The sequence below is a fragment of the Typopeltis vanoorti genome, chromosome 9, assembly GCF_054136105.1.
Source record: "Typopeltis vanoorti isolate ZY-2024b chromosome 9, IOZ_Tvanoo_1.0, whole genome shotgun sequence".
Classification (NCBI taxonomy): Eukaryota; Metazoa; Arthropoda; class Arachnida; order Uropygi; family Thelyphonidae; genus Typopeltis; species Typopeltis vanoorti.
The window spans coordinates 101,282,961-101,303,005 of record NC_143557.1 but is presented as its reverse complement, the minus strand read 5'-3'; the positions used below and the strand labels follow the sequence as shown (position 1 = coordinate 101,303,005).

The following is a 20,045-nucleotide window of genomic DNA, read 5'->3' as shown; positions in this document are numbered from 1 at the left end:
ATAGTCTTCTCCTTAAGCCTCACCAGTGGATCTCTGTCATCTTCTAGCATATCATTTTTACTTTTTCCCCGTCAACAGTACATGAATACATCATATCCTATTGGTCTGTCCTCACTTCATCCATCCATTTTTAATTTATTTTTAACTTTATCAATTTTCTAATTGTCTTTCAAAATTCCCCTATGTAATTAATCAATTCTTCGACCAATAGTATACTCAGGAGTCTAAACCAAGGGACTTATTTTTTACTTCACTCCAGGTACACAATACATATTGCTTTAGACCTACTTATTACTAATTAAGTCAAATTCCTGATATGTGCACCTCGGTGGGGAAGGGGGGTCTAGAGGATATTATGATAGTACTACTAAAACGATTACAACACTGCTAACCTCATATTCCAGTTTGTTCCGAATTAATATGTTATCTGCCAGGACTCCAATATTGTCATCTTATATACCTGCCTTCTAAGGAACTTCTTACATAATCAATTCACTTAGATCTTGGTCTTCCTCTGGATATTTTTTCTGCTCTTCTACCAAAAAACTCCTGTTGTATGTTAGCCTTTCCTCTCGAATTCTGCTTAAGTGACCATATCACCATAGATTGGTTCTACCCACACGTTCTCTAATACGAACATGTCAAATTTCTTCCTAATATCCTCGTTTTTAATATGATATTTCCATTGATGCCGTCTGTTCAATACCCGAATCATTTTTCAGGACTCATTCTTTGATCAAATGTTTTATTTTTAACCCAGCTCTCAGATCCATAAGTTAAAATTGGTTTGAACACTGTCTAGTAAACAGCTATTTAAGTGTTGTGACTAATTTCTCTCTTATTCCATATAATTTTATTCAATTGACTTTGGTAGGAAGTCAACTGAATCTCATCCAAAATTCACTTTTGGATGAGACCGGCCAACTCACCGACTGTTGAAAATGGATTCGCAATGATTTTCCAGGTCCTGGACTAGATTGGAACCCTGCTTTTTGCAACCAAAGGGCACCATCGATACCTCAAGACAGCTGACCAATTTATTTGATGAGTACTTTTGCAACAAAATATACTCGAATATTCAGGTTTTAGCATAGAAGCAACATAAAACAAGGTCTTCATTTATGTGATCTTATATAGTTTACCGAAATATTATAATAATAAGAAACTTTTAGTAATCTGTACAACATATTTAATTATAAACGACTTATACCGTTAAGAAAATGCTTTCGACATAACTTTAATATCGTATTGTAATGAATATTTTAAAATATGTCAAGTTTTATAGTCAAGAAATTTTATATAGTTGACTTTTATTTATTGTAGTATTTATGAGAGATTAATATACTCACCGAAGTTGGATTGCACGAGGATATTTAACATAATACTTGTATTGATATTTTATTAAACAGCGGAATATGAGCTGAATATGTCATTCACCGCAATTTTATAATTACAATTGCTCCATTTCTCTTGATTTATTTAGAAAGCTCACAATAATGTATTTATGCTATTTGGGATTTATAGAAGAGGGAAGTAAGGTTATGGTGCCAGTGTATTATATTGTGTGTGTGTTTGTGTGTGTGTTCATCCGGCCACTTTTGTTTATGGGATAATCAAATACATGAAATTAAGAATTCAGAAAAGCTAGAAAAGTACAAAATATAATAATAACTTTCTATCTCTTAAGATAAGTATAACATTTCATATAGCCATCCAATAGGGAAAAAGTACATTTCAAATCAACTCAAGTCGAAGATTATTGTATTGGATGCACACAACTATCACTAGCGCTATCTACCGCCCAACACTAGCAACAACCACAACAGTATTTTTTCAGTTAAATTGCGTGTGTTCTCATGACCGATTTGCCTGTATGTGGGATGAACACTCCATGTTTCTGGGAGTGTTCATCCCACATGGGAGTGAGAAAAAAACAGCTATAAGGTTCGACAAATAGTTCGACAATGGCCAGTAGATTCTGCCATCTGATGAGTGACTAGAAAAAATAATATATATATTATTTAATAAAATATAACTTTTTGAAGAAAATATTTTCTGTTTTAACTTTAAGAAAACAGAATAATTGTGTAATATAAAGGGTCATTCTAGTAACAAAAGAAATAATGTAACAAATGTTATTTAAGAAAAAAAACTTTCATTTTCACTGTTTCTCCTATTCTGTTTTCCTGTGTATTTTTAGTAGTAAACCCTTATAAGGAGAATTCTATAAAACATCAAATTTTTGGGAAAAAATATAGAAAATCTAAATTGCAAATAAAAATTCAATAATGATAATAAATGATGAGGATGACGATGATGATGAATGGTAAATTACCAGCCTCACTGCTTATCCAGCAATCCCTCAATTAATGCACCCACGATTAGTCCGATTTCGATTAGTGCGTCATTTTTTTTCGATACCCAAATTCGATTACTGCGCCTCTAAAAATTCGATTAGTGCTCCTACATATACATCTTAAAAATAAATGTTAAAGATTTTAAAAAATTTTTAAATTTATGCTGATTAATCCATACTTAAATGAATGTATTTTTATTAAAAAGAGAAGTAAATTGGTGTGCGAAAATCATTTCATGTTCCTTGAATTATCGATTTAAAAGGAAATTTAAAAGATACGTACTAGTGTTAGTAACATGTATTTTTGTTTTGTTAGCGTTCCCTGACAAGTCGAAGAGATTTATGCGGCTACGGGCAACATTACTTCGAAAACGATCACGTGATGTGAGCTGGGAGTGTTTTGCAAACTTCATTTGAACGGCTTCATATGAGTCGTACAGATGCTCGTGTTAGTTTTTGAATGACCAAGCGTTGTGTATTTTGTTTTATGAATCTTTAAAGGTAAGCTTGAAGAAATTTTGCTGTCTGCATTAATAGTTTAACTGAAATAAATTTCAACATTCTTATTTATATATTTTTTTTAAATATTAGCGAAATTTTAATTTTGTTTGTCATGTAAACGAATAAATCCGACAATATTAATAATCGATAGAGGAAAGCCATAAATTATGGCCAAAAATTTGTATCTATATATTACAGAAACCTGCAGATTGCGATTGCATATTTAAATATGCAGTAGTTAAATAACATTGTTACTTATGTTGCAGAATTATACTAATATTTTACTGTTACTGTTTTTGTCTTTTTTTTTTTTTTTTTTGAGGGCTTTGGCAGAGATATTAAATGACTTTTTGCACTCAGTCAACTCTCGTGACGTGACCGTTTCAGACTCATTTATTATCACGGAAGAACCCAATAAATATATGTCTAAAACCTAAAGAGTATTTCTCAATCCTCCCCAAGCTGAATTCAACATTTCGCAGGTTTCGTTGTCTCTAACCATCCGATACTGTCATTTGGTATTTTGCTATTTGACAGTTACATTACTTTCCCACGTTCCCCCTTGTTGCACTGATAATAAGAAATGTTAATACCAAGTGTTTCCCCGTATAATTTCCACATAAATTTGTTTCTATTTTTTGAAACATTAGCCATTGCTAGTAATAATATCCAGACGAAATCATAAGAAAAGCATTTAACTACATTTTCTTCTCTTCGTATTCTGAATTTTAACGAAAATTAAAATTTCTAAAATATCTTACATAAAGCGCCACTTTCCTGTCCAATTCTGTTAAGATTTCCTAATCTTAACAAAATAAATAAATTTAAACAATTATAACCCTACGTAAGCTGTCAGACTTAAATTACTAGCAAAAGTTATACACTAAAAGACTAGAAACAATTAATTAAACATATTAAATGTTATCAGAACTTCACAATTGATGCGTATAAATAAATTACTAGAATAAAAACATTAAATTAATTACTGTGTAATTGTTGGAACAATGCTGGTTGCTACTCTCACGTTTCTCTTGCATTGCACGTGTCGTATCCTAGGTCCGTTGCAGTTAGATTTTTAATGAAAGCAGACCAAACTTGGTGTAGGATGAAGCCTTGAGTTTTGTTACATTCTGTGGAGATACGCAGTTGAAAAAAAAAGACAGCATAAATTAGGCATCCTGTGGGATTCCAAGCTTAAACTTGGTATCCCATACAACAACCACTGCCCATCAAGTAGTTTCACGATAAATAAAAATGACTTATATTTATCATAATTGTTTTACAAGTAAAGTTCAAGGAAGCCTTGCAAATATTGCGTATCCAAAAACTCGCATCAATTCCTTTTGCATAGCCTATGCATCGATTCATTTGCGATCATAGCTCTACTTCGTAATTAATTTTTATCATATCTAGGTAATATACTTGCTATTTTCACTTTCTCACTCTTCACTCTCGCCTCTTCCAACAACCCTTTCATGTTTTGTATCATACTGAACATATCATTAGTTAATTTGGTGTTACTGTCTGTCAATGAAGCTATGATTTGTGAGCAGAGAAGAGAACGGCACTGTAAATGATCAGTACTTTTAACAGTGGCGATATGCTGATGAATGAGATGCTGTGGTATTTTCAGTTAATTTTCTTGTTGGCCCCGAAACCTCTGTAGTTTGTTTTTGATTAACAAAAGATGAAAACGCATTCATCTTTGATATTTTTAGTTAACATAAATGATTCAATTGAGAATCATTTTAAAATTAGTTATTTTGTTTTAAAAGAACATGAAGTACGTTTTTAATAAAAAAATTAAAAAAAGCAAGCTTTCTCTCTTTTTAAGTAAAAGACTATATTGAGAATCTCAGAAGCTAAGTCTGTTTCGACGTTGCCTTTTCACTAGAGAGAGAGAGAGAGAGAGAGAGAGAGAGAGATCTGGGTTCGAATACCATCTAAAACCTCTTTTCATCTGGAAGCGAGTTTGTCGATTTAATACGGAGATCGCAGGCTGCGAATTCCAACCCCTCCCCACCTTGATATTTCTGGTTGTCTTTAAGTGGAAAATGAATTTCATTTCTCTGTGTCAGCACCAAGCTTATTGGAATTCTGAACTGGCTTGAAAAAGTTTCATGTTTAATCTATAACCTTTCTGTGTTATATATATATATATATATAAACCAACTCTTTAGTCCATCCATGATTTCTTCTCCGAAATTTAGGACTCGAACGGAAATAAAAAAACCGACCAGAGGAACAAATACAGTTTACATATAAAAATATATATATATTAAGTACATGAAGAGCAACATCGTATTAATATTATGGTTAGGAAATCTAAGATACTTGGAAAAGCATTGACCTCTGAACTCCGCAGTTTATTATCTAATATCCTGTATTAATTTTGTTTTCTAAAGGAGTTTTATTGTTGTCAAGTTTTGTAGTTTAGAAATGTAGCATATTTTTTAGTCGACGCTGTAATTCTCAAACTGCAATTTACATGTTCCGGTGTCGACTACACAAATATGCTACATTTCTAGATAACATACATATAATCCTGACGCTAAATTTTCTGCAACAGTTTCCACAAAATTCCCAACTTCCTAGAAGAAGAGGGCAGTCGAGTGTGATTATTTGAGGATCTCTGTAGAGAAAAATGATCATTTGCATGTTGCCATTACCAACGAAAATCATGTCCAGACAGTGTCTGTTAAAATTTCAAGTTTTTCTTTGATGAAAATAGAAAAAATGAATTTTTCATACAAATAACTGAATAAATAATTCTTATAAAAATTTATTTTCCTTATATTCTAATATTTAATTGTTTATAATATTTTATGACATGAAAAATATTTATCTTCTTATTTTTGTTAAAATTTTAAAATTTATTTAAGAGTTCCTAAAACACCAATTATAAAATATTATAAAGTTTTTCATATAATCAGGTTTTTAGCGGTTGTTTAGGAGTTGTTTCTTTTCTTCGCTTCTTTATAATTAGAATATAATTAGAATATCGTCAAGTTCATCACAAATGCTTGATTGATATGATACCGAAGCGGATATTTAAAGCGGAGTTTCGGCTTCTTTCACTTTAAAGGAAGACTGTCTGAAGTTAGTTGGGCGGATCTTCATTTCAGTGAAAGAAAGGGAATAGTATTGTCCCCTAAAAGCTTTCCAATTAACTCCATTAGCAAAACTCGAATGATTTCCTCTGAGATAGAATCCGTTAAGATTGGAAGAATGGCACGAATCATACCACCACGCCCCATTAAACACCTGTGCACAATTTTTGCCATATGTGTCATGGTCTCTGTCTTTGGTAGAAAATTTCAGTCCGTTGTGTCCACCAAAGGAGTCCCCTAAAACGATAAGATATAAAATTCAGATAAAAATCAATGAACGGTATAAATTATTTTTGTAATTTAAATGATCGTCTAAATAATTTGTGATATGTTCATAAAATTGTATTTTATAATTAACAGAACAAAAAAGTAATAAAGTCATATAGTTACAAAATATATGTTTTGTTTTATTGATATATTAGTTTACTATATTAATTGACTATTATTTTTCATTCTGTTTTGCAGGAATATCTTCATTTCAAATAGTGTCGAGATGTATAAATATTATTTGCAGATAAATTTTTATTATATGTATATAAAACACAATGTCAGGAAATGTTTACATTCTTGTAATGTTTATACTTTTATAATTCATTTAAAAATTCATATAAAATTTTAATTTTGTCCATACCAGCATTTCCCGTGTAGAACTTGACAAACACAGTGTAGAAATTCATTTCATTTTCAATCCAAAACTGATCGTAAATAGCAAATGTAGAATTTCCATCAAAATCTCTCAAATCAAATCTGATTGAATTTTCTCTTTGATAGGAAAGTGCGTGGATTTTATCGTTACCTGAAAACAAATAAATAGTTGAAAATTATGTATTTGTATGTAACAGCCTGTTATGATGTGTGGTTTAAATATAGCTTATTTTTTGAAAACGATAATGAACACTCAACATGAAGAACTAAATGAAAGCAATGATGACATATAAAAATTGGAGATTGGCGCAACAGTATTCAGGAATAGAAAAAAATTTAATAAGACAAATGCTAAAGTATTATGATAGAATTATATACAGTGGATTTTCTATTTAATTTAAAGAATTTTGTTAATAAAATAAAGAGTACTCTCAACCCATAAAATATCTTTAATAGTATTAACTTATTTTGTTGAGTTTGCAGTATTCGTTTGATGAGGAGAAGAATGGATCAATCGACCGTGAGATGTGGTGATTGATTCATTCAATCCAATACCCCTTGGAGGGTAATGAATGGCAATGCTATAGCCAATGAAGTTCTAACTGAGGCTCGGCTATTGCTATTACCCTCCTGATCTGAGCTTTAATTGCTCAATAACACCTTATCCACACACTGTCCTCTACAGATAACGGGGAAGATGAAAAGCATTCTTGCTTCGCCCCTTTAAGCCTTATAAAGGGGTTATATAAGGATTATAAGGATTCGTTTGATGATGTACAATCTTCCTTCACCAGGTACGCTTCCATTATTAATATCACGTATTAAATTAAACAACAAATATACTAGACAGCAAAAATATATTGCGAATGACAGTTTTGAAGAGAGAAGGAGAAAACGTTCACTGTGAGCTTCAAATATGACTCAACTACTTGCCATGCGTATGTTTCAACATTGTCTTTTAACTCCTGTACTGAGGTCAGTTTATATGTACATGCTTTAAGTAATCGCAGTGGGATAAAAATTGAGGTAAAGTTGGAATTACTGGGTCAAACAGGCTTCATTGTATCTTATATATCAAAGAACAATTATATTTTCTTTAAGTTGAAATTGCCTGTGTAAACTAATCCTATGTATTTGCCCCTCTTGAACTCCAATTTAAAAACAATAATAAATGAACCAGTCCGCAAATAAGACTGGTTCAAGATTAACCATTATTCGTAACATGCTATTTAAGTATTTAGTATACTTAATTATATACAAATAATTATAGCGAATTCATATTTTCTGAACATAAATGAAAAAAGTCATTGTTTAATTATTTAATGCACAAAAAACTATTCACTTCATCTATGGACTGTATGGGGGAAGCTGTGCATGCTATTTGATGTGGAGTTACTGTGGTTATGTGTTCTTGAAAACAGCGTATTAAATAAAAAAAGGAACATGTCTTCCAAACTTTTCGCACAATCCTATAAAAATGGCAGAATGCTAAATCTCTGACGAGATGTGTATCAATTACGATTTTGAACATAAGTTGGTTTTGAAGTGGATTTCAGATCAATTAATTTTTATATAAAAGTGAATTTTAAATTAATAAACCCAGTAAAAAATTCATTATTTAATTTATTTGATTTACATTAGTTCTAAAAATAGTATATTAATAACAGTATATTAAATAGTAGTAGTAGTATAATAGTAGTATAATAATAGTATATTAAAGCATAGTAATAGCTATATTTAAAAAAGGGATAAAACAAAACTTGCTAACTACAGAGGTATTAGTTTATTGAATACATGCTACAAAATATACAGCAGAATACTTAATGAAAAACTAAAAATATACAGTGAAAAAATATTATTAGAATGTCAAAATGGAAAAGGATGCACTAAAATGGATGCAGCTTTCTGTTTAAAGCTACTTATAGAAAAAGAAGAGAATTTAATTTGGAAATTCATCTTTTGTTTATTGATTACGAAAAAGCATTTGACAAAGTAAAAAGGTATATACTGTTTGATATATTACAAAGAATAAATATACCTAATATTTTACTATATGCAATATTGAATATTTACGAAGATAATGAAATAAAAATAAAAATAAATGAAAAGTTGTCTGAAAAACAATCTATAAATCAAGGAGTAAGACAGGGATGCCCTCTGTCTCCAGCACTTTTCAATATTTACATTAATGAAATATTAATACAGTGGAACACCTTAAACAATCCAGGTATAGAAATTTCCCGGAATAACAAAATAAATACACTATTATTTGCGGATGATCAAATAATAATATCAGATAAGGAAGACAATTTACAAAGAGCAATATATAATTTAAACGTTATAGTAGAACAGTTTGGAATGAAAATTTCCATAGATAAAATAAAAACAATGGCATTTTGTGGACAAACTCCAGTTAGAAGTAGAATAGTTATTAATAATAAAATAATAGAAGATAAATACTTTCAATTATCTTCGATGTGAAATATCATATGAAGGAGAAAAAGACATGCAATTAAAAACTTCCAAATGTTCACAGATTATAGGCCTGATAAATAGAACAGTCAATCCAAATAAGTACAAAAAGAAACACGCTTGAAAATATACAATACTTTAGTAGGCCCACATTATTATATGGCAGTGAAATTTCGGCAATAAACAAACAAGGTAAACAAACAATAAAAAGAAGTGAAATGAGATTTATGAGGAGAACTGAAAAATGCACATTATTAGATCCAAAAAGGAACGAAGACATTTGAAAAGAACTAAAAACAAAATCAGTAGAAGAAAAACTAAACAATTATAAACAAAACTGGATTGATCATGTAAACCGAATGGCGAACACCCGACACCGAAAACAAATACTAAAATATAAGCCAATTGGAAAGAGAAGGCAGGGTAGACCTCAAAAAAGGATATTGGATGGATAATGAGACCGGAACAGACCAATATGGTCTATACCCGTAACTAGTGTTATGATGATGATGAAATTTGCACTTAGTTTATACACCAAAAATATTAATCATCAAAGTTATATAAATATTAAAGAAACAGAGGATTGTGTATATCTTTGTCATATTTCTAAAATGATTATACACAAACGGTTTTGTAACATGAAAAATGTTCCCTACGTTTATGGCATGTAACAAACCGTAACATTAAATTGCATAAAATGCTTATCCGCATGTAATATAATATTTATTTGCATATGCGAATAAGCATTTTATGCAATTAAATGTTCCTCAGCTTTATCTTTATAATACCGATCTATCCAGTTAAATTCTTTAGAAATGTATCTATTTGCTGGTTTGAAGATTTTCTCAGACATAGACATAAATACTGTACATACATGTACATAATAGAGTACAATTTACGTATCAACGTTCCTACATTATGTAACTGCATGTTAAGAGCAGTTGTGGCACACAATTAGCTGCACTTTTCTTAAATTAAAAACACTGAGCGCGAAGATCAAAACATATTTTAAGCATTTTATTTTTACTCAATGATATCATGAAAACGGAAGGACTACTCTTATGAAAGGAGTCACTGATGATGTCTCAAAATAAAATAGCAATGAAGTATTGAATATCACAATTGAAAGTATCTCGGATGGGTTTATTTATACTACAGTTACTCTAAAGTATTTGCGTTTAATAATGTTTTTTTTTCTTTAAGAAATGAAATTATATTAAAAGGTTTCTTTCTCTTGATATGAACTTGGACCGTTGACTATAATCAATGAACGTCAATAGATACTCCATTTCTGTAAGAACACATCTCTTTCTACACAACATCACCATTCCATAGTGCAGGTGCTTCTGCAGTGGTTTCAGCAAAATTCTTACCTAGGATGCAAATGTACTAGACAACATCATGTAGACTGATGGTTACGTTGAAAGCAAAATGGAAGTTAATGACTAGTCTGTATTATCATAAACTGGTAGGCAGAGAATATCTAGAAGGCTGGGATGTGGGTCAAAGGAAGGGCGATATGCTACCGAGGTTCATGAAATTTAACCTTCTTCGAAATATAGTGCTTCCTCAGTACTTATTTCAACACACGCTTTATATACTGTATATTGCTTATACGATTATTGATGTAATACTATTGTGTTGCATACCTAACCAGAAATCACGGTCAACATCTCCAAAGCCATTTTTGTAGTCATTCCAATCCCGAAAAAAGTAATCCTGAGAACTTCCAAAATCTCCTCTTCTCTGAATGACCTAAACAATAATGCATTAGTCATTAGTTATATGGGCTTTATTATTTATATATAAAGACAGAATAATATTCAGTGTAACATTTATTAAATACGAAAGTCCCTGCTATTTATGAACATTCAAATATTTATAAATTTCATTTATGAATATTTATAATATGATAATAAACGGCTTATAGACAAAATGATCACTAAATATCAGCTGTGAGATAATAATTCACATCCTGAAAAATAAAATAAAATAAAAACTATGGAAGTGAACTTTTTTAAAAAAAATATGGGTTGGTTCAATAGAAGGATGATTACTCTATATCTATATTTTTAATCCATAGCAATCACTAGAAACCCATCTGAGACAATTTCCATCTTAGGAAAGTGCATGAGTTGCTTTCCTTAATACCTGACTACTTTTTTTTTTTTTTTTGACAAAATGTATATCCTAAATTTTCTTTAAGCTGGTGAACTTAGCGTTCTTCTTTCACTAAAAATGAAGAATACCTCTGTTAATATTACTTGTGCAACAGAAAATTCAGTAAGAATTTTAACGATATAGCTTGTCCATTGATTTGCTTGTGTATATCGTGAGGGAAGCAGCTGAAAGTGAAGGCAGTATTTGTGGTGATTGTGGCCCTTCCTATTACTACTCTGTTGTTCTATCTAGATTCTTCCTTCTATTTATAATAATAATAAACAAGGTAAACACGTATTATTTTGCTGCTGATTTAGTTTAGTTCAACATAAGATTTTAGACGAGAGGAGGCACAAACATTTATTTATTATTTAAAAATAATTTTTTTTCTTCATTGTGATCAGCAGTAAGGGAAAGGTTTCTGACAATAGTCAAAAGGGGAAAAAATTAAATTCCTCATGTTTAAGTAGCTCAACAGACAAATGACAATCAAGAAATACAGTAAATTATATTTATAGAATCATTATGGAATTTGAAGTTTCGTTTATGAAACCGAACTTCAAAAGTTTAACAGACATGATGATAAAACGGTTTCAATATGTGACATCCTGGATATAAAAGTATCTTCTAACTTAAGATCTAAAAAAGATCATTCTACTTTACAAGATATCCAGGTTCTTACAGCCTCCAAGACTCCTCATACTCCCCTAAAAAGAAACCTGAGATCTACAAAATTCGCTGCTGTTGTGGGATCTGATATGATGGCCAAACAGGACTTTCCGAACAGAGATTCTTTACCAAGCAGAGCCTCCCCATGGTTCCTACCCGCCATTCTCTCCAATATTTCTCCCCTGCGACTTTATTCCTTTTCCTTTGGCCCCGTAGCAAAGTGGGTATTGATCATGCCCTTTAAATGGAAAAACCAAGTTTGAATTTTTTTGAAGGTTGATTACTAGAAGTAAGTATTTGACTTGCCGGCAGGGTAAGTAAGTCAAATGATCTTCTACGGTGAGAATATTGTTTTTCTTTTGGAAACTCGAATAGTTTATTCCGCCAAATAGGCATAACAGCCAGAAGAAAGGGCGACCAACTTACAGACATTCCACAGTCGTCTCGACTCTTCCTTATTTGGGCCGTAGTTTACGGATGAGTTTTTAAAAAAGTAATTTTATAAAATTTAAAATGAAATATATGCAATAATTAATATTCATCTTGAAAACTATAAAAAACTGGAAATAATAAAGCTTTTGAAACTATCCTATACAATATAAATTTCGTTATGTGATGATAATTGCCTTCACTCTATTTCTCGAATTCAAATACGCCCACATAATGCTCTCACGTATATAAAAACTGAGATTTGATTGTAGCATTTCCATATTAATTCTTTCGTTCGTTCTATTATATATGATTTATGCCTTATGGGGAAGTAAAGACAGACATTAGTAACGCATTATTACGCAATTAACAGGAATATATTACTTTAGCTGTATAAATTAAACTGTGATCAATATTGCATGTCGTTCACGAAGAATGACGACATTTATAAATCTTATAAAGCGTTATAATGCAAGCCGTTGGAAGTATTTTTACACAAGTGCTGTAATTGTGGAGTACTATATTGGACAATTAAAGGAGATGGAATTTAAAAATTCACGAAATTTCATAACCGGTAGACAACCACTATCCTATTTCATCATTATTCCTAGAAAATAAAACCAATTATTCATCGATATAAAAATATTCAACTATTTTCTAATCCTTAAACATTCCTTAATATTTTTTCAGTCGACATTTGATTTTATGCCAAACGTAAAATTCCGCTATAAAATACGAACCGTCCAACCTCCGCCATCAGTAGTCATATCGCAGTAGACATCGAAACCCTCTTTGATGATGCGATTTCGAGGCCATACTTTGTAAATCCCACTAGTGTTGTGTCCTTCCTCCATCACTTCGGCGCAGTCCATTGGTCTGGAGTGGTAATGTGTACATTCCACTTCAGAAAAAAAAAAAAAAATAATAATAATAAAAATAAAATTTCTGTAAACAGTAATTAAAATGTTCACAGCTCTCATGATCTTGTATTGTTTTCATTATTATTATATTATTAAAATACATCAAAACTAAAATTTTATATATATATATATATATATATATATATATATATATATTAATTTTAAAATTAAATTTAAAATTTTACGTTTCAAAAAAATTAAGTTAGCTGTAGGATGCACACAACAGTTTTTGACGTTTTCACAGAAGACCATCAGAATCAGTAAATAACGAAGTAAAAAAATTCAAATATCTAAAATAACCTAAATACATTCCTAGTATCTATTAATACATGCTACATAAATAAATAAAATGATTATTACGATAATTAGCAGTACAAATTATTCAATAAAAATGAACATCATTAAAATGTTTTTAAATTAAAAAAAAATCAGCTAACGCCTTTTCATTCCCATATAGGGAGTAGGCGAGGCCATTTTAGCCCTATCAAACTTTTTGAGACTGAGAGGGTAGTTCAATCTCCACTGGTACCCAATCAGAGATAGCTGGCCCAAGACGATTACTAATTAAGTGGCATGCAGTGAAAAGAGACGGCTCAACAAGTGCCATCTCGTGGTCGCTAACCCTAACACAATATATTTAATCTCTGACATAATATGGGTTCTACGGTCGATTTCTTAAGTTTAGGGGACAAAAAACACGAGTTTCTGGGAGAAAAAAAATCAGAGATCGCCTAACTAGGAAACCGGTCGAAAAAAGATTAGAAAAATTTCCTCTACTCGCCGACTAGATTCGAAAGCAAGTCTTCCTTCATGCAGTCAAGCACTGTGGTGTGGAAACGCTACATCCACTGAGCTACACATGCTCTTGTTTTTAGATTGAGAAATATAAATAAAATGTCTTATTGACAGGAGTGCCCTCTATCCCAAGTTTGGGCAGTCAATATTCTTGCTTACTGTCAGCAGTAGTAACTACCGACAATTAACATTACTTAAAGCACACAAACTAGCAATTTTTATAAATCTGTTTTCTCGGTTTTATTAAAAAACTCTTAATGTCATCTCCTTTATGCATTGCCAGGAATCTGGAGGCGTCATGATTCAATAAATCTTTTGTGAGATCATCGTATCTCGTGCATATTAATAATTTTAAGAATACACTGCTTGGAAAGAAGTCAACGGACACTGTAGTGTAAGGAAAAAACAGCCATAGCACTCACCTTAATAAGATGTAAGGACCCCCTTTCCTAGGCTAAATCAGGGGATAAAAGATCACACCATCACACTGACACCTTCGAATTTCATAGTTGAGGTTACACAGTCTGGTAAGAGATGTTCATCACGCATCCCTACACTCACGCTCGTCCATCTGCTCGGTTGAAGGTGCAGCCTGAGTCTTAGCTCCATAACGCAGCTTTCTAAGTTTCCGTGCTCCACTGTACACACACTTTGAACTACTGAAGACCCTGCATGTTGGTTCGGGTAATCTGGAGCTTGTATATTGCAGTCCTATCATTTAAACCCGTGTTGCGAGCCTCGGTTCTGAATGTGCAGATTCGTGTTCCAATCGATGCAAAAAAAACTCTGCATTCAACGTCTCGGTCGACGAATGGTTTTTTTACATGCTATCCTTCGTACGTAGCACCCTAGTCACGTTCGGTGAGCGTGGGAGTGGCCCATTGGTAGCACTTGCAGTTGGCTCCCTGAACTTCCATCTCAGTATAGTGTTCACCGATTGTTGATCTATGATGGTGGTGCAATCTGCCGAACAAATAGACCTGCAACTTGCCATCCTATCACAACGCCTCTTTCAAATTACGTCAGTTTCCTTCTCGCGGCCATTTCACTAGGACACAGTTGCAGTGACTTGGGAGCATCCTATTTCTATTCCAGCAAGGTTGGCAGGAAAAAGACTGAGAGCAAGACCAAGATATAGGTGAGTTGATACAGTAAAAAAAGTGTCTTAGAAGACAGAAATATAAGATCTAACAATGTTGGAGTCTTGACAGATAGATTGATTTGGAGGAAAATTGTAGACAGGAAGTTGGTGGTGATGCAAGGTTTTCATGTAGTACTATTATATCCTGTACATGCCTTGAGGGTTCATGTCAGGAATTTGATGATGATGATTATGACAAATACGACTCGTTACATCGCACGCTGCATCTTGCCCATGAGGATGTCCGTTGACTTCTTTCCAAGAAGTGTATATAAGACAGTGTTAGTGATAATAAGGAAGACATAATGAGAATATTAACGATAATAACGAGAACAAACATTGCAAAGTTTAATGAAGGTAAAACAAATAATCACAACTACAAATTTTAATGAAAATAGCAAATATTTCCCAAAGATGCTCAACTAATAATTGCAAATTGAAATGTGGAGTATTACTGAAAATTATTTGATTGGCGAAATAACGAATCTGACATTTCCTGTATGTATATAAAATTATAAAATTAGTCCAACAAATAACGAATCCAAGATTCTGTTGACAATTCAAATGTTCCCTGCTAAGCAAAATAAAAAAATAATATTAATAAAAATAAAAGGTAGCTCATATTACTTTAATACATACAAAAATTAATTTCTAAATTTTAAAATAAGCACCATATCATATAATAAATTTTAGATTTTATATAAATTATTAAATATTTGTTCATGTAAATTGGCAGATGATAGTTTTAAATCAGACGGGGAATCCTTGAGACAACTTATATATAGAATAAGCTAAAACAATATGGAACTTGTCTCAAAAATTTCTGAATACCCCCCCACACACACACACACCCACCCACCTTTGAGAGTTTGTTTCTGTATTCTTAAGACATGGAAGGAAACAAAAATATAAAATTTAAAAAAGAAATGTTAGTTTAAGATGACAAAAAGTACATTACTTATAGCTTGCTTACCTTTCTTGAAAATGTTTTTCACAGCACTAAAAGCCTCATCAACCTTCTTACGGGATAATATGAGATCACATTTTATGTCATCTGTTAGACATGCTTTGTTGATTACAACTAGAATGAGGATTATCGCTAAGACGTGGTAAAGCGCCATCTATAAAACATTTTCATTTTATTGAAACTCACGGCTGAAATTCCTTGTGAAATATAAATAAAATCAACATAAATCTTAAGAAGACAGTTTGATTTATTTCCTTTTAATTTATTTTTATTTAATTTACTTTTAATTAATATTCTACTTCGTGACAAAAAATATTCTAAATTAGATCAAAATGAAATATAATCGTGGGATGACAAAAAATTAATTATAAAAGAACGTTTACTTACTTTATTTGTTCAATCAGCGAAGGAAATATTCAAGACAATGCTTTTCCTCTGGAGAATTAGTGTAAACAGGAGTGTTTAAGAGGTTCTCTTACTACGATGGTTTCGATTTTGCAGTATTGCTCTGCCACTTTCGTCCTTTTATTCTTTAGTTTTTGTGTCAACGGCAAAAATCCAACTTATCATTATTAGGAATTAAATATTTTCCTCTATAATTGCGGATGACTGGAGTTTTCTGTTATAATATTCCACTTAAAGGCTAATACACTTGTGAAGTTTCTAGGAGAACCAAAGCATTCATTTCCTGAGGCAAAATTTCCGCGTTCTAAGTTCACAAACTTTGAACTTTGCTAATCAGAAACACACTGAAATATCAATAAACATTTCTTTGGGAAACTCTAATTCATGCGAGATCTCATATTATCTCAAAGACCAGGGCTTCGCAGTTAAGTGAATGGCCATTAAGCTTGACCTCTGAATCTGATGGTCAATCGTCTGTAAAAATGCTGTGGATAAAAAATTATATTTTAATAAAATAATAATAATAATAATAATAATAATAATAAAGGAACAAATATTTAAATTAAAATAATTTTGAAAAATTAATGAATAAATTTAAAATAGAATTAAAAGTAAGTAATCAATTTATACACCTAGCGTAAAATACGTAAATAAAATTATTATAATGCAGTTTAAGAAACCAGTCACAGTTACCCTCAGACAATCCTACAATAAGGGGCTATCACCTATACAGAAATGACAGACTACTCTACAGAGGCGGCGGCACTGCCATCTTCATTAAAAACTACATTAAGCACCACTCTGTGAGCATTCCTTCAACCACTAACCTTGAGATCACAGGAGTGGAAGTAATCACCAGCTCCACTGGCAAACTGAAAATCTACTCAGCTTACAACCCTCCCCAAAAATGTCTACTTCACTCTGATCTAAATGCCATCTTATGCACCAGAGAGCCCACCCTCATTGCCAGGGATCTGAATTCCAAGCATCCTGCGTGGAATTGTACAACCACAAACAAGAATGGTTGCATCCTTTCCAATTACTTAGGATCAAGCAACGCTGTTGTGGCAGGCCCCACCGAACCAACTCAGCTCAGTACGTTCGGCACTGCTGACACCCTGGATATAGCTATCCTTCAGGATATTAAACTTCAATTCAGCATCATATCTATGGATGAACTATCATCCGATCACAATCCAATTCTACTACAGCTGGGAAATCAAGAATACCTGTGTGTCCTCCTTCTCACTCCTACATTGCATGGGAAAGACTGTCAGCAGCACTGAAGGATTATATTGGACCTGTTCCTCACATACGCACAAAAGAAGAAGTAGAAACTGCAGTTACAAATCTCACACAACAAATTAGTTCTGCTATAAAGGTAGCTTCCTCCTACAAATCTGCCCGCAAGCCAGATCGTTTGCCTCAAGACATCATGAACTTGATCAGAGACAAAAACAGAGCTGGGAAAAGATACCGTAACACGTGTGCACTACAAGATAAAATAAATCTAAACAGATTAAATGGGGCACTAAGAGATGCACTCAAAGCTCATAGAGACCAAGTATGGATGAAAAGTTATCCTCCATTTCACCTACTGATCACTCCATCTGGAGACTACTGAAAAATATCAAAAACAAACACAGATCCCTTCCCCCAATATTCTCTGACCAGGGCCTTGCTCACACAGATGTAGACAAAGCAGAAGTTATAGCACACAACTTAGAGGAGCAATGCAGGCCTTCGTATGGAAACCTTGACTTTGACCACATATATAAGATTCACAGCAAGGTCAGACACTCACTCAAACTTCCTATCTCCAGCACTGACCATATTGCACCAACATCACCTGCTGAGTTATATGACATTATTAAAAAATTAAAGAACAAAAAAGCTCCTGGGCCAGACGGCATTACTAATCGGGTGATTAAACTTCTGCCCCGAAAAGCAGTAGTGCACCTGACCAGTATAATAAATGCAATTTTAAGATTTCACTATTTTCCTTCCACCTGGAAACTGGCTGACGTAATTTCTATACACAAGCCAGGCAAAGACCCCACACCTACCGTAAAATTATCGTCCAATCAGTCTTATCTTAAATCTGGGTAAGGTTGCAGAGAAGGTCATCCTCGCACGACTCCAAACCTCAGTAAATGACCTAAACATCCTCCCTAAAGAACAGTTTGGTTTTAGGCAACACCATAGTACTACCCAGCAAATCCACAGAGTTGTGGAATATATCATCACCAGCTACAACTGGCACCAGTGCACAGGCGCTGATTTCCTCGACTCATCGAAAGCATTTGACAAAATCTGGCATTTTGGACTCCTGCACAAACTTATCTCAGCCGGTACCTCACTAACAATGGTTCACTTAATCCATTCATATCTTCAGAATAGATCAATGCAAGTAAAAATCAACGGTTCTACATCCTCCCAGCGCCACATCTTTGTTGGAGTGCCGCAGGGATCTCTACTGACTCCATTGCTGTTCTCTATATACATGTCAGACATCCCGCACAATCCGATGACTTCCATTTTGACCCTGTATGCGGACGATACGGCAATACTAACCAGATCTCTCAGACCCCAATTCATTACCAGCAAGCTTCAAGAAAACCTTCTAAAGCTGGAGGGTTGGTTCTCCAAGTGGAGTTTGGAAGTCAACCCCCAGAAAAGCTCAGCCGTTCTTTTCTCAAAAAGGCCAATGTCTCCTGCAGGAGATATGTTGCTATTCAATACTAAAGTTCCCTGGCAGACAGAAACAAATTACCTGGGTGTAATTCTCGACAAAAAGCTGTCTTTTAACCAACACATTCAGTCTACGTGCGCAAAGGCATCTAAAGCCATAGCTCAGATCTATCCGCTAATTAATAGAAATAGCAAGCTCAGCTACAGAATGAAATTGCAACTATACCAGATGACGATTCGTCCTATAATCACCTATGCCTCTCCTGCCTGGAGCCACACCTCTAATGCTAACATTATCAAAATACAGTGAGTGCAGAATAAGTGCTTGAGAATGATTCTGAGCGCCCCGTGGTATGTTAGAAACAATTAACTCCACAGAGACACAATATTCCCTATATTTTCTCTTTTCTACACGCCTCAGCAACCAAGTTTTTCCTAAAGACGTCAACACATCCCAACGATTTGGTTCAGCAAGCTGCAGCATACGATCCAACGGACATATTCAAATAGAGAAGACCAAAAGCTATATTAGCCTCCTTTAGTGATGCATAATCTTCATGCCCATTCAGGGCGAGCAATCTGCTCATAAATTTTACCTTCACTGTAACCTCAACAGATAGCGAGGAATATGAAAAGCATCTTGCTTCACCCCTAAACACAAAAATCTCAATTGTCAGTCACAGTTTGACTTTTTATGTTGGATGATTATGCAATCTGAGATGAGATTTTAGCTGTTGTGGGCTTGTGGTAATATTCAAATGACTTCTGTGAAAATTAATTAATA

At 33.0% G+C, this 20,045-nt stretch overlaps 1 protein-coding gene across 1 annotated transcript; it reads right to left on the bottom strand.

The window, feature by feature from the left end:
- Positions 1–5,635: 5,635 nt before the first annotated feature.
- Positions 5,636–16,823, bottom strand: LOC150103309 (techylectin-5A-like). The gene is made up of 6 exons (XM_090398205.1): positions 16,553–16,823; positions 16,172–16,319; positions 13,083–13,243; positions 10,734–10,839; positions 6,599–6,763; positions 5,636–6,204 (listed from the first exon to the last, which is right to left on the bottom strand). Exons 2-6 carry the CDS (start codon positions 16,317–16,319, stop codon positions 5,909–5,911), a joined length of 876 nt encoding a protein of 291 aa, XP_090254331.1. The 5' UTR covers positions 16,553–16,823; the 3' UTR covers positions 5,636–5,908.
- Positions 16,824–20,045: the final 3,222 nt, after the last annotated feature.